At 30.1% G+C, this 15,312-nt stretch overlaps 1 protein-coding gene across 1 annotated transcript; it reads right to left on the bottom strand.

The window, feature by feature from the left end:
• Nucleotides 1-266: 266 nt before the first annotated feature.
• On the bottom strand, nt 267-5,992 carry LOC133684882 (kinetochore protein NDC80 homolog). The gene is made up of 4 exons (XM_062106866.1): nt 4,783-5,992; nt 3,500-3,746; nt 889-1,035; nt 267-742 (listed from the first exon to the last, which is right to left on the bottom strand). Exons 1-4 carry the CDS (start codon nt 5,877-5,879, stop codon nt 512-514), a joined length of 1,722 nt encoding a protein of 573 aa, XP_061962850.1. The 5' UTR covers nt 5,880-5,992; the 3' UTR covers nt 267-511.
• Between the last annotated feature and the right edge of the window lie 9,320 nt (nt 5,993-15,312).

Below are 15,312 nucleotides of genomic sequence, written 5' to 3'. Positions count from 1 at the left end.
CAAACCTAAAAAAAAAAATTAATAACATGAAATATTATAATTCAAAATAATTCAATTAAGAAAACTGACTTTGTTTTTGTTTTTCTTGGATTTCTATACATGATACAACTGTTTAGTATTATATTTGTGATTGTTTTTTAATTAAAAATATATCAAAATAATATTTTAAAAAAATTATTTTTAATATCAACAATTTAAAAATATTAAAAATATATATTTTTATTTAAAAATATTTTAAAACATAAAAACAAATTAGCTACTGGATATTGATGCAGACACTATCTTTACTTCTTTAGTCCAAAACAAAGGGGAAACATCGCTTTACATACAAGACTAACACTCAACAATGTCTCCTATGGTACCAATCCAACAACTCAACTCTCACCTACAATACTTGGGAATAAAACCACAACCTTGTTCTGATCAACGGTGAAATAAATTTACAGCACAAACCAAAAGGTTACAATTTTACTTCTTAGATTGTATAAAAGCTTACATATTTCCTTTTAAATTAATGGTTGATATCAAGATTGATACCAAATTGTGCTGATAAGGAACCCTTGTAAGCATTTGATACAGCAACCACGGTTTCAGATAACTTCATTTTCGACTCTGAGATTTTGGACTCGATTTGTTCTTTGCATTTTGACACTGAATCAACCAGAGCAAGAAGTTCAACGGCCTGCATCTGAATTTCTTCTTCACTTGTTTTGATTGCCTCCTGCAACTTTTGTTCGGCAGCCTTCATAGAAAACACAGGGCTTTAGCAGCTTTTAACCCTAAAATCTAAAGAAAATCATTCTGCCACCAGGTTTTTAAGTACTTCCCAGCAATACCAAAATCTTCGACTTTACTGTTAGAAGAAATAGGCGAGTCAAAAGGCCATACCTTTAAAATTTCTGCTGCTTCTCTTTCCAAAACATCCAGGTTATGAGCCTCTATCTGAACATCCTCTACGAGCTTTTTAGCTTCAGCTGCACATCTAGAAGTGCTGTCTTCTGTTTCTTTCCTTGACAAGTTCAACTGAGCTTCCATCTGAGAGAAATGATTTGTTCAGGATTAGGTGAATCTTATGATCCCTCCATTAAAAAGCAAGCCAGAGAAATCTATTCAATACATGAGATACATTAAATAAATGAAGCTGAGCTATGCAACCTCCAAGCCGTAATTCAAAATGGCAATTTCAACACGGTTTCAAAAATTCTGAATTTCAATAACTGAGCTAAATTGAACTGAATTCATAGAAGAAGCAAACCAAACTAAATGTGATTGGTTGGTTTGATTCCTTTCATGGTTTCTGTTTATAAGATTTTGGTATTTTTTTTAATGGTAGATCACCTTAAAAGCCTATTAAGTTCCCATTTTTGTTAAAAATATATGATACATTGATCTAAAATTAAAAGAAATACAGTTCACTTGGGTCAGTTCAGTTTTATTTCTTTGAAACCAAACTGAACTGAAATATTCTTTTGAAACCAAAAAGGAACCTAAATAGCCAAACAGAAGCATGAAGTCGAGTAGGTTTCTTTTGGAAATTCGGTTTCAATAGAATGTTTCTTACCCCAACTTTTGCAATATTTAAACTGGTGTAGAACCACCAACAACAGAACCAATTCTCTGGAAGAACACTCGGTTTTATTTTTTTGTCAATATTCAACGTTACTTCAAGTCTAGGTGGAGTGCTTATCGGCACCAAAACAAATAAAATAGAAAAAAACTAATAACAGTACCGATCCAATAAGGAACCCAAATTCCTAATTCAACTACTAAATAATAAATACTAATACTGCTACAGGTACTAAAAATCCAGAGTAATCATCCAATGTTGTAATTCTATATAGTCAAACAATAATTCCCATTGTTGTCCTTCTTCAGTCCCATCACATATGGATATCACTATTTTCTGAATTTGCGATAGCAACTTCATGGGAAAAGTGAACATGCAATAAAAAAAATGTGAAACACTGCCTTTGGATGAAATAAAGGAAGATAAATGATTTTACAGAGACCATGTTCTCCACTCTTAAGGTATCTAATAAAATATAAAAGATGCAAAAGCACGCAACGATTTGCACAAATAGTGTTTGACCTGGATAAAGATACCCAACAAATACCATTTTGCTATTCCCAAAATATTCATATTCATTGTAAGAGAAACATGATGAAATAATGTATATAAGCACTCTAAATTATAGGGGAAAGGGAACAAAGCAGTATAAACGCCTAAGGAGAACATCTATGGCAACACAATTCACCAATAGACTAGTAATGATTCCAATGAACATTTTACTTCTACAATCTTGAGATAAAATTTCCTACTTTGTTTCTCTTCTCAAATTCTATTAGATACTTTTCCTGGTGTAATTCAACTAGTATTTCCTGTAAAACAGGGTCACTTGCTCGGCCATTTTCTCAGTCATAGCCTCATAGGTGCAGCATCTTTGCCACTAACAACAAATGACAGTGGCTATTACTAATTTGTTGATGGAATAGTTGAAAATTTTGGATAAGATCACATGAAACAGAAATCTTTGACTGCAAAATAAAGAGATTACATGTATCATAAGTGCACCTAAAAAAAGAGCATAGAGAATAAAATCAAAAACATGAGACCAGGGCCCTTACAATTATACACCTCAATGGAATCAAGGTCAATGTTGAACTAAATTATGCTGCAACAACTGGCCATTCACAAGCTACACTTCCTCCATAGTGGGGTGGGGTCATAGAATGGAGAATTTGGGGACATTCCTAACATTCAAGGATTTTGCATGAAGTGGCTACTGCCAAGAAATCAAACCTGCACCTTGTGGTTGCAACACTAAGACTTCTACTAATACCATGATTATGTGAAACTAAGGAAATTGTGGCAGTAAAAACTTTTCCTTTCAATGATATGTGAAAAGGAGCGAGAGCACAATAGAGAAATTCCATTTGAGAAAATGCACAAACCTAAAGTGTTAGTAAAAAAACAAGACAGCCTCCAACAGGACAGTTCCTTGGTAGAGTAATCACTAACCCGGGAACGCTTACTGAGGAGAGACCATCACACTCGTTTTGTAAAAAAAAAAATATAGTGGTTTCAGATTTCAGTCTCATTGTAAGAATCATGCTACATGGACTCGGAAATAGGCATCAGATGTGTTGCTACATGACCAAGTGTCTACTTTTTCTCTCTTCAACAGATTTTCTAAGATGTTGTGCATCCAGTTAGGATAGCTTTGCGACTATCTTAATTTGCAAGAAAACTTCTCATTAATGAAGTGGGATCCAGGTATGTTAGCTCATGTCACATACCTTTAAACAATGGCTTTTTCATTGATACAGATAAGTCATCAATCACCAAAGTTTTCAGGGGGGAAGAGGGTAGAATTTGTTGTCTATAGTTGAAACCAAAAGTGCATAATTCCACTTGCATTAAGATTTAAGCATAATATACCACAAAGGCATAGCATAAATTACACCCCAAACTGTAAAGACATAGTTCTAATGAACTTACTTCATCAATATGCGATTGAAGTGTGGAGGTACGATTTCTTTTTCCCTCAATCTTAGCAGCTAATTCTGATGACTGTTTTTGAAGCAAAATCAACTCTTCCAGTTTTGCCATAGAACTTCCCTTTACAGCAGCAGCAAAGGATTCAAGCCCAGGCTTAATTGTGGTTTTGTAGTCAAGCCCCATGATCTCAGCAGCTGTGGACCCATTGGCATTAGGCACATATTGATAGCCATTTCCAAGCTTTAACCTGCAACCGTCAACATGAAATCAGATGCAGCAGAGTAGTAAAAGTTTAGCATGACAACAAGTAAAAGGGACAAGAAAAGTGGCAGCAAGTCAGACACACATGCAGATGAAGTTAAATGCATTAACATATACCTGATGTCACAATCTGCACAAGCCGACCTGGATTGTGAATAACTTGCAAAAATGGAGCCATTTAAGAGCAACAAGAACAGTGAAACATGGAGAGCCACTATGGTAAAATTCTACACAACATGAGTGTCAAGAGGAGGCCAACAACGATTTGAAAACAAGGAATCATCTAATTATTTTGGTACAGCAATCAAACCTAGGGAATAAGCCTAACCTTCTTTGCCAGAAGTAAGACAGGTTTTTGGTTTAAAAATTAAACTTAAAAACGCACACGCACATGTGTGTGTGTTTTACAAACAGAGTAAAGGACTTGCACGCGCCTAGCATCAAGAAATTAACAACAAATGTATGATTTACAAATCTCAATCGATTCTTAGATTTATCCATCACACCCAGAAATTAACCCCTCTTATGTGTCCGGCTGCAGTGGACATGTCTCTGCTAGCCGTCATCATATATATGTACACAAAATGAGACATTTGTTGTTTGTTTGGCTGAACTTAAACATCAAGAGAACTAAGAGAAAGCACTGCTTTGTTTGTTGTTTGTACTGTTTCGTTACTTCATTAAGCTAGCCAGAAGGCACAACGTCTCTAACAACAAATGGATCGATTTATCTCCATAGCAAAAGACTTGTGCTTTAAAAATAATCTGTCTTTAGATAACATAGTTCAGCTTAATTATCTACTAAGGTAAAACTAACTGATCGCTTCCTTAGTGGAGAGCGAGGTATAAAACACCTCCCCCCACCCCTTTTTGTCCTTCCCTCCAACCATTTATTCTAACAGTTGATCATATCAACTAGGCAAAACAAAAAATGTGGCAGCAAGTCAGGGACACACGCAGAAAATTAAGAGTTTCAAAAATCAAATACTGTTAAGTGAAAATATTCAGGATAAAAAAAAAACCTCCTAGTAGCCTGGTTACACTCCATAGCAAGTGCCTCAATCTCCTTAAACTTATGTGCAATTGTAGCATCAAGATCCCACATCTTCTCCTCCCAAGCATTCCTTGAAGCCTCAGCCTCCACAATATCTCTATCCACTACCTGCAACTCCCTCTTCATCCTCTCAGCATCCCTCGGATTAAAACTCTGCTCCTCCACCCTCTTCTTCAACTCATCATTCTCCTCATCGAGCTTCTTTTTCTCCTCCACTTTTGTCTCCATTTCCTTCCTTTTCTCCTCCAACCCTTTCTCCAACACCTCGATCCCCTGAGTGAACTCTCCAATCATAGCATGGAACTTCTTCACATCCTCCTCCAAAACACTCCTCTCCTTCTCCAACCTCTCCCTTTCTGTAGGCCCTGCTCTCAATGCCTCCGCTTTTGCCTCAGTTTCTTTCAGACTCGCTTCCAAAACCCTAACATTTTCCAACACGGACTCCCTCTCTTTCCCTAGCTTCCCCATAAATTCGTTATCCAATTCCAACACCGAATCATCATTGCCGCGAATATAATTCAGGTAACTATCCAAAGCATACATAAACATGCTGTTGTTTTCGACCAAAGATCCCGTCTTGGCCGCCAAATCCTCTCTATACATCGCAAGCTGGACTAGCCAGTGGATTATGGCTACATAGGAAGGCCAATTGTGAGGAGTATTGGGGGCACGGAGTGTAGATTTGTTGAATTTGAAGGGGCAATTGAGGGATTTCAAGATGGAAGCTAGATCATCCTCAAGTTTCGTCGATTCGTAATCGAGTTGGTGGAGGAGGTATTTTAGGGTTTCGGTGATATCTTTACCGGAGGGGGTTGAGTTAGGTGGCAAGAGTTTGGAGGAGTGCGAGGAGAGGTAAGCGTTGATTGCGCGAATCGCGGAGGCCTGGTGGGCCTTCTCAGTATATGGGTCGGCGGTGCGTCCAACGCCGATGGATGATGGGCGACTGCTGGCGAAACTGGCATCGGAGTCGCGGGAGGTGTTGGTGGCGTATTGATGGCGGTGGTGATCGGGCGTCGGCTGTGGGTTGAAAGAGTTTGTTGGGCGGCGATGACTTGCGCCTCTCATTTCTCCGGCGAGGGTTAGGAATTTCGGAGAACTGAGTGGTGGTAGAGTGAGTAAACTACCTTTTTAATTTTGAGTTTGTTTGCCTTTCCCGCCTCGATTTTGGGCCTCTTCAATTTCCTTGAAATAAAAACAAAAGGTCCTAATAATTCATAATAGCTAGCCGTGGGTCAGATTTCAAATTAATTTATAGTATAATTAAAATTACATAGCCGTTATGAATGCATTTTTCCATGCCATAAAATTAAAAGGAATATGATAAATGGTGTATATGTTTAACTATCAAATTATTAAATTATTAAAAGAATTGTAGATTCTAATTATTAGAATGTTCTTTGTGAAGAATAAATGTAAATATTTTATTGTGATTTTCCTTTTTATTTTACATGCTTTTTTATTTATCTTGGAGTTTAACCTTAGTTACTACATGCATATTATTTTAATTTTTATAAATTTATCATGCAAATCTAACTTAGTTATCTAAAATTTAAAAAAAAAACTTAAAGATAAATTTAAATAATCTCTTTGGATATTATGAAATTATAAAAACCATCTAAAATATTAATTACTTAAACTAAATAGTTTAAAAAAATGAGAGATGGTTTTAATTAAAAATTAACTTTTAAAAACAAATCTAATTATATAAAAAAAATTTCCAAGCATGCATGTCTGGCTTAAAAGAAAAGGACTCAATTGTACTTAGGTCATGTTTGTTTCCCGGAATTCACTTTTTGAAAAATCATTTTCCAAACTTTCCTGTGTTTGTTTGCCAGTAGAAAAGTTGGTCAACGGAAAACACTTTCTGGTCAATGAAAAAATTTGATTTGGTTTTCAGGAAAGTGTTTTCCCTTTTGGCTGTGTTTGTTTTCCGGAAAGTGGTTTTCGGGAAACCACTTTCCAAACTTTCCTGTGTTTGTTTGCCATTGAAAAAGTTGGTCAACGGAAAACACTTTCCAGTCAAAGAAAAATTTGGCTTGGTTTTCAGGAAAGTGTTTTCCTGAAAAATTTGGGCGGAAAACACTTTCCGGAAATTGTGAAAAATTTAGAAATGTCATTATTTGCTGATTATATCAAATTTGATCCTTAAACTTTTGATTGCTATATATAATTTGTTTTGAATATTTATTTTTCAATTCCATCTCTTAAAATTTAATTTTTATATTAATTTTGGTCCTTATTTTTATAATTGCTATTTGCTTTTTTCTTATCATTTTTTTATTGAAATTTTTTATCTATCAAATTTGGTCCTCATTCTTTTGATTTTTACTTATTTTATTTGAAATAATTTATGAAATGTTAATTATTATTATTTTAATTTCTTCACCTTTCATTTTTTAAAAAAAATTTTAGATTTGATCTCTATTATTTTGATTATTATTTATTTTATTTGAGATAATTTATGAAAATATATTTTTTTTCAATTTCATTCTCATTCAACTTTTTAATTTGTAAGATTTGTTCCTCATTATTTTAATAAACTTGAGAAAAATAAAATATTAATAAGTTATTTTCCAGCTCATTTTTCATGACATAACTAAACACTGGAAAATGTTTTCCAATTTATTTTCCATTACACTACCAAACATCGAAAAATAATTTTCTGTAATTCACTTTTCCAGAATTTACTTTTCCTGGAATTCACTTTCCAAAAGGAAACTACTTTTTAGCAAACAAATGGGGTCTTAGATGTTAAAGGTTGAGCCCACATTCCTAGTTTTGTTATTTTTTCAAAAAAATAATCAAACAACAAGTTGTTTGTTTAAGTTTTTTTTAATATTGCAAACAACACATTATCCAACTAGACATGGATATTTTCTAGTCACTAAAAACTAGAGTCCATGTTTTTTTATTTCAAAAACTTAATTTTCAACTTATTTTTACCAAAAATTATTTTATAAACTTCAATAAATTCATTCTCAATCTTTAAACATTCTCTAATCTATTTAAAAGTCGATAATCAAACCTAATAAAAAAAATTCACAAATCCTGATCTCCTTTTTTTTCGCATGTTTAAAAAAAAAATTTACCTCAATTAAACTTCCTTGTCTAAAACAAATCCAATGACACCATTAATTAACAAAACACTACATAGTAAAGCTAACTTATTGTAATTATACCCATAAAATACTATTTATTATAATAATATTTTTATTTACCTTTTCTTTTAATTCAACCATTTAATAACTTAAATTTTTTTTAATTTTATCATTTAATATTATGTTATATTTGAGGATTGTGCTTTGTAGTTTTTTTTTTTTTTGTTGGGTTATATTTCAAACCTATAAATTTAGTTTTTTTTTCTCCATTTGAACTTTCAATATTAGATCCACTGAAAGTGAGCTTCATAATTTTATTTATTTGTATTTCCTGAATTTATTTCAATCTCATTACACAAGTCATGGGTTAAACGGATTAACCCGGGTTGTGTTTATTTTATGCTGTTTTTTCTAATTAAATTTTTATTTTCAATTTCATCTTTTAATATTGGGTTAATTAGAAGTCAGGCTTCATAAATTTTTCTATTTACTTTCTATAAAATTATCTCGATCTTATGACCAAAGTCATAGGTTTATCAGGTTGACTCATGTCATTTATTCTAGGTTGTTTTTTAATTGAATATATTTTTTTTTCAATTTCACCCTCCAACAACTCTATCTTCCTTTTCATTTAGTCTTTTTTTAATTTCATCTTATAATATTAGATTGTTTAGAAATTAAGCTTCGTAATTTTTTTTTAATTTGCTTTATGTGAAGTTATTTCAGTCTCATTTATTTATTTATTTCTCTTTATTTCAACCTTCAACATAGAATATGCTGGAAATTGAGTTTCATAAAAACATTTATTTGCTTTTTATGAAGTTATATCAGTCTCGTGACCTAGATAGCGGGTTTAACAGGTTATCTTGGGATGAGTTTTTTTTTAATTGATTTTTTTTCAATCTCATCTTTCAGCATTGGATTGGTTGGCAATCAAGCTTCATAATTTTATTTTATTTTCTTTCTACGGGCTATCTCAATTTCATGATCCAGGTTACAAGTTTGGCTGGTTAACCCGGGTTGATCCAAGTAGTTTTTTTGTCTTTTTTTATTTATTCTTTTAACATCGGGTTAATTAGGAATTGGCCTTCATAATTGTTTTTTTTTCTATATGGTTATCATGGTCTTATGACTTGAGACATATATTTGACAGGTTAACCCGGGTTAATTCAATATGTCACAGTCTCAATATTTAAAAAATATCATTCAATATGTTGTCGTATCAATATTTAAAAAACATGTCGTCCAACATGTATCATATTTTGAGTTTATGATTAAATTTTTTTCTTATTAGAGTACACATTATCAACGCTTAGACAATTTCTTTAACGTTAAAACAAATTATATGACCTACAGTGCAATGCAGGCCAATGAACTAGTAAAACTCTAAAGGAGTTGGTATTTTACTATAGCAACTCATGGTGAAATATCCATTTTTCCCTCTACAAACAAAACCTCAAAACTAATTATTAGAAATAATTATGTAATTTCACAAGAGTTCATTGGTAATTGTCAAATTGAGAACTTTAACTTTTATATTTAACAATAATTTTCTTTAACTTATATCTAGGGGTATTTTTTGTATTTTTATTTTTTTTTTTGTTATTATCACACCTAGTTGAGGGATAATTTTGTAATTTCAGAAATTGAATATGTTCAAACTTAATTACAATTTACCCGGTTATGAGGGATGAGTCGTGAGAGCTGACACACACTCAAAACTCATATGCATACTAGAAAAAAGAGATTTGTGTGGAAATCAAAGGTGTTTTATTGGTGCGCTATTGGTTATATGTTTTTTCAATTGGTTATTTAACTTTGAGAAATAATGTTTTCTTTATGGAAAAAATCCCTTTCAAAAGTGTTCTTACAATCAAGATTCTTCTTTTAACACAAAGTAGTTTTAGGGTTTCCATTAAATGGATTTTCACACTTTTTTTCCCTACAAGAATAAATAAAAATATTGCCAACAATATATATATATATATATATATATATATATATATATAGTCAATGAATTAATGAAATCGAGCACTAGGGTTTCTGGCTTCCTCTCCTTTCTCATTAGAAACTTCCCATCCTTTCCTATTATCCATTATTGTCCTATAATCTTTCAACACCTCCCTTTCTTTTTTTCTTTCTTTCTTTTTTGATCTTCAATCATACATTTGACCCTGTTTGATATAGTAGTTTTACCTTTTTTTTTTTATGTTTTGAAATCGCTTTAATGTGTTGATGTCAGAAATGAATTTTAAAAATAAAAAAAATATTATTTTAATGCATTTTTAAAAAAAGAAAAAACACTTTAAGAAACAACATTTACCACTGTCTCAAATACCTCTTAGGACTATTTGGAACTGCATTCCAAACGGTGTTTCCTTAAATTTTGAATTGTTTTGTTTTTGCTTAAAAATATATATTTTTATAATTTTAGATCGTTTTGATATTCTGATGTCAAAAATAATTTTTTAAAAATAAAAAAATATATATTATTTTAATACATTTATAAGTAAAAAATACTTTAAAAAACAATTAGTACCACACTCTCAAATACCCTCTTATTTTTATTCGTTTACCCCAAGTATTGCAATTAAGGGTGTGTTTAGAAGTATGATAACAGTTGCAGTTCAAAATGTTTTTTATTTAAAAATGCATCAACATAATATTTTTATTTTATTTAAAAAAAATTATATTTGACATCAACATATTAAAATAATTTAAAAATATAAAAAATTAATTTTAAATAAATAAAATTTAAATTTTAATAAAATATAATTTAAACGTCTTCCAACAACACCCAAGCACGATAAGAGTTGCTTATTGGGCCATTCTTGTAAATTGCAAAGGAATGATATTCGGATCTGAATAAAATCCAAACCCTAATGGCATGGAAGAGTGGTAATAAGAGCATATGATCTCTGAGATGACAGATTGTTTGTTCTAATGATTGCAGTAATGATGAAACGACTTCCTATGAGAGAATAATTGTTGGGAATGTCACCGAGATAGCACAATCATGCTCCGTCTTTTGCATAGAGCATGGAGTGATAAGTTTTGTTTGATTTTACATCGCAAGTTGTTAGTTTTTGTCTACCATATTGAATTATTTTTTTTTATTTTAAATTATTTTTTTATGATGTTTTAATGTACTAATATTAAAAAAATAAAAAATATATTATTTTAATATATTTCAAATAAAAAACACTTTAAAACACAACAACTATCATAACAACAAACACTACCTTTTTATACATAACATGATAGAAGGTGAGTAAATCATTAGCAGGTCCAATTCATCAATTTATCTCCTAATATTAACCTATTAAAAAGAAGACTAGAGTCTTTTATAATGATTTATTGTTTGTATTATTAGTAAAACATCTTAATATACTATTTTAATCATTTTAAAATAAATTTAATTATCGATGTAACTACTTAGACGAGTGCCAAATAAGTGGTCGTGGGTTTGAAAGTGGAGAAGCATGTTTATTTTCTAAATTGTAATAGATGACTTCTTGTCTATCACTTTATTTTTAAAAGGTGGACGATATGTTGTCCATTCCTTTGATAAAAAAAAAACACATGGTTAGGAGCATGGGCTTGGCCTCGGGCCCACACTCCCCTGGCCTGCTACTTGCCCGGGGCCAACGCTTTGCTCGCTTTTTTTTTCTCTTAGTTTTTTTATACTCCAAAAAAACTGGACTCATTTATTTTTTGGTTTTGACATGGTTTTTAAATACTATTATAAATTTTTATTTTTATTTTAATAGTTTTTTGTTCAATTATTATGTATTTGATAATAATAATAAATTATATATGAAAACTTGATTGAAATTGGTTGCTTATTATTCAAATGTTTAAAAACATTATGCTGACTAAAAATAAACAAGAGATATGTTGATGTTTTTGTAATTTTTCATTTGATATTATGAATTTTATTACATGTTATATTTGACTTTTGTTTAGCTTTTGTCAAGATCTATCTATTTATTGGACCTTTGAATCGTCATGAATAGATATGGTGTGGTAGTTCATTATCTTATGATTACTTGGTCTACTCTTTTGCTTTCAAATAATCTATGTGGTTTTTAGTTGAGTTTTTGTTTTAGGATTTATCCTTAACAATGTAATTTGTTTAATCTCAGTTGACCAAATATGTTATTGCAATTTGTTTGATAAACGAAATGAAACTTTGTTGGGCTTTAAGGTTTGTAGATGAAGAAAAAATAAATTATATGGTGCTTTTGTTTAGCAAAGAATTAAAAATCCAAGTATATTATTATTATTTTTTTTGTTCAATTCATATGTTAGCTTTTGGCCTTGAACTAACCGTTAGCCAAATCATATTTTTTCCAACATAAAAAAATGCTAGATAATGATATTATTTTTAAAGGATAAAAAAAAATATGAGACCTTGATCATTCATTAAAATAGAGCTCAATAAACTCGGTTAATTTAATAATATGATTATAAAAAACAACAACAATAATTAATAAAAAACAAACATTTGCTAATATTATGAAAAGATACTTTCTAAATATTCGTAAAAGATCTCAACAATCTTATTTGATAACAAAGTAAAAATTAAATAATAATAGAATAACCTCGTAAAGAGAAAAAAAAATCTAAGCTTAATGACCAACAAATCAAACGTTGAAGAATAATCTGGATTTTTTTAAAAAAGGACAAAAACCTTAACTTAAGTCAGTAGGTCAAATTTATAGCCTACTCATGAGACTATAATAATCTCATAGAAAAGAAATTAAATAAAACAATGGAGGTCAACTTTCAAGCAAACTAAATGATGAAATGCAAAATTAAAAAAAAACTAAAAAAAAAAAACTCAAGTCAGCTTGAATTAACTCGATTAACCCGTGACCCAGGATATGATATCAGGATAACTCTATAGAAAGAAAAGAAAAAAAAATCATGAAATTCAAGGCTCAATAATATAATGTCAAATGATGAAATTGATAAAAAAAAATTAAAAAAAAAGCCTAAAAAGACCAAAATTAAATCCAGATAATTTTCAAAACTTATGACTCGGTTCATGAGATCGAAATTATCCCATAGAAGTCAAACACAAAAAAACCATGAAGCAAAATTCTCAATCATTTAAATATCGAGGGATGAAATTGAAAAAAAAATCAATCAATAAAGGGATTAAAAAACAAAACAAATGGCAATCAAAAGAACGATCACCAAATCTAGTATAAAATTAAATTAAATTAAATAATGATGGACAAAATTGAAAAATGAATTAAATCATGAAAATAATTAAAAAAACAATCGAAATAATTATGACCAAATTGTATATAAAAAAATCAAATTCTAAGGATAAAATTGAAAATCAAAATCAAATCAAAAAAATATTAAAAGCAAAACAAATAGCAATTAAAAGAATCAGTATCCAAATTGATAAAAAAAAAAAAACTGAGAAAACATATTTAATTTTTGGAATGGTAAACGCGAAACCCGAGGTAAGGAGAAAAAAAGAGAAAGGAGAAAAAAAATAGTCTACGGGAGCCACACCATCAACCTTTCACCAACACGTGTCCCACTATCCAGAAAAGCTTGATACACTGCTCCCAAAGCCACCATGAAAGCCAAAATTTAGTTGTCAATTGATAAAGTATATGCCGCCCAAAGGGCACACGCAATACACATGCCAACCACTTTTAGTTTTAAAATAATATTTTATATTTATTAAAATACCAAATTATTTCTTAGTCAACTTAATTATAGCTAAAAAAAATTGGAATAAAAATATGAAAAAGCTCCTAAATGCTAGTTTAAAAATATTTGCCAGGATAATTTAGCAATTTTTCTATGCTTTAAAAATTAAAACTTAAAAAGAAAACCCAGATGTCAGTTTAAATATTTTTTGTTTTTAAGGATAATTTAATCATTGAATTAAGTTTAAAAAATGTTAAAAGACTTGTTTGTCCCCAATCATTCTGATAATAATTAATTACTAATAAACCTTGTTAAAATATCATATTAACCCTAATAGTAATTTCAATAATTTTTTTATTGAAATGGTAAAATAATTATTATATTATTCCAATTCATAATAAGATGAGTCTGTCTATAATGAAAATGAAAGTAACAATTTTTAGGTTTTTGTTAATATTTAGTCACAACAAAAGAATTATTAAAAAACCTACAGATAATCTGTCAAATTTTATGGATTACTTAAATTTCAATAACCCATGTTATTTAATAGATCAAAGTAAATGCATACATACACTTCAATTTTAAAAACTCAATTAGTATAGACATCTATTAGTTCGATGCCCTTCATTGTGGGTAGGATTAAAATAATTTTAAATATAAAAAAGATATTTAGATCATAAAAATTTATTTGCTATTATTTTTTACTTGATTTAGTAGGTTAATCTTAAAACCACTCAACTCAATTCTTTACTTAACTTGAGTTTAAAATCAACTTGTGTGATAATTTCCTTGACATAACCTAATCAACTTCGTGACTTAACCCACTAAAACCACTACCTGGATCATGGATTCCACCGAGTTTAACATATATATTTTTTTATTTTTTAAACTATTTGTTACTTAATGATATGATAACACAAATAAAAAAAAATCATAAAACTAAGCACAAATCAAATACCAGGATATTTGTTTGAGATTGCGATAATATCATAGGAAGTATACCAAAATAAATTAGAAGGAAATTTTTTTAATCAACTAAATATTGAAAAATAAAATTAAAAAGAAAAAAAAGCCAAAAATGATTTAATCAAAAGAAAAAAAATTGGAAGATGATTTTTTTAAAAAAGGAAAAAGGGACAAAAGGGGTCTGACAGAGTGGGTTAACTTTGAAACCTTTCGACTAGATTCCTTGGTTTAAAATTAACCCGCCTATAAATTACCCCGACCTGACCTAGTGGACTTGACGGGTTCAAAGCAATCCGGATAACAGGTAAAACGATGTGAATTGACTTTGAAAACATTTTAAGATGACATTTTTTTTTAATATTGAAATAGTAACATATTGGATTGATTCGGGTTTTATGGCTTAACTCACCAAACCCTCCAAACCCATAATTTGGATCATGAACTTCACTAGATTTAACAACTTTGTTTTTATTTTTTTAACTATTTTTTAATTAATGTTACAATAACCAAAATAAACACTTCCAAAATTGAGCGTCAACCAAATACTAGAATATTTGTTTGAGATTGCGATAATGTCACCAAAATAAATTTTGAAGACGGATTCAAAATCAATGAAATACTAAATGATAAAATTAAAAAAAAAAGATAAAAATGATTCAATTGAAATAGGCTCTCAAAAAATTGAGCATGAATCAAATAACATGACATTTGTTTAAGACAACGATAGTATCATAGAAAGTAAATTAAAATAAATTACA

Source organism: Populus nigra, chromosome 1 (assembly GCF_951802175.1).
Source record: "Populus nigra chromosome 1, ddPopNigr1.1, whole genome shotgun sequence".
NCBI classification, from domain to species: Eukaryota; Viridiplantae; Streptophyta; class Magnoliopsida; order Malpighiales; family Salicaceae; genus Populus; species Populus nigra.
This window is presented reverse-complemented; position numbering and strand designations above follow the sequence as displayed.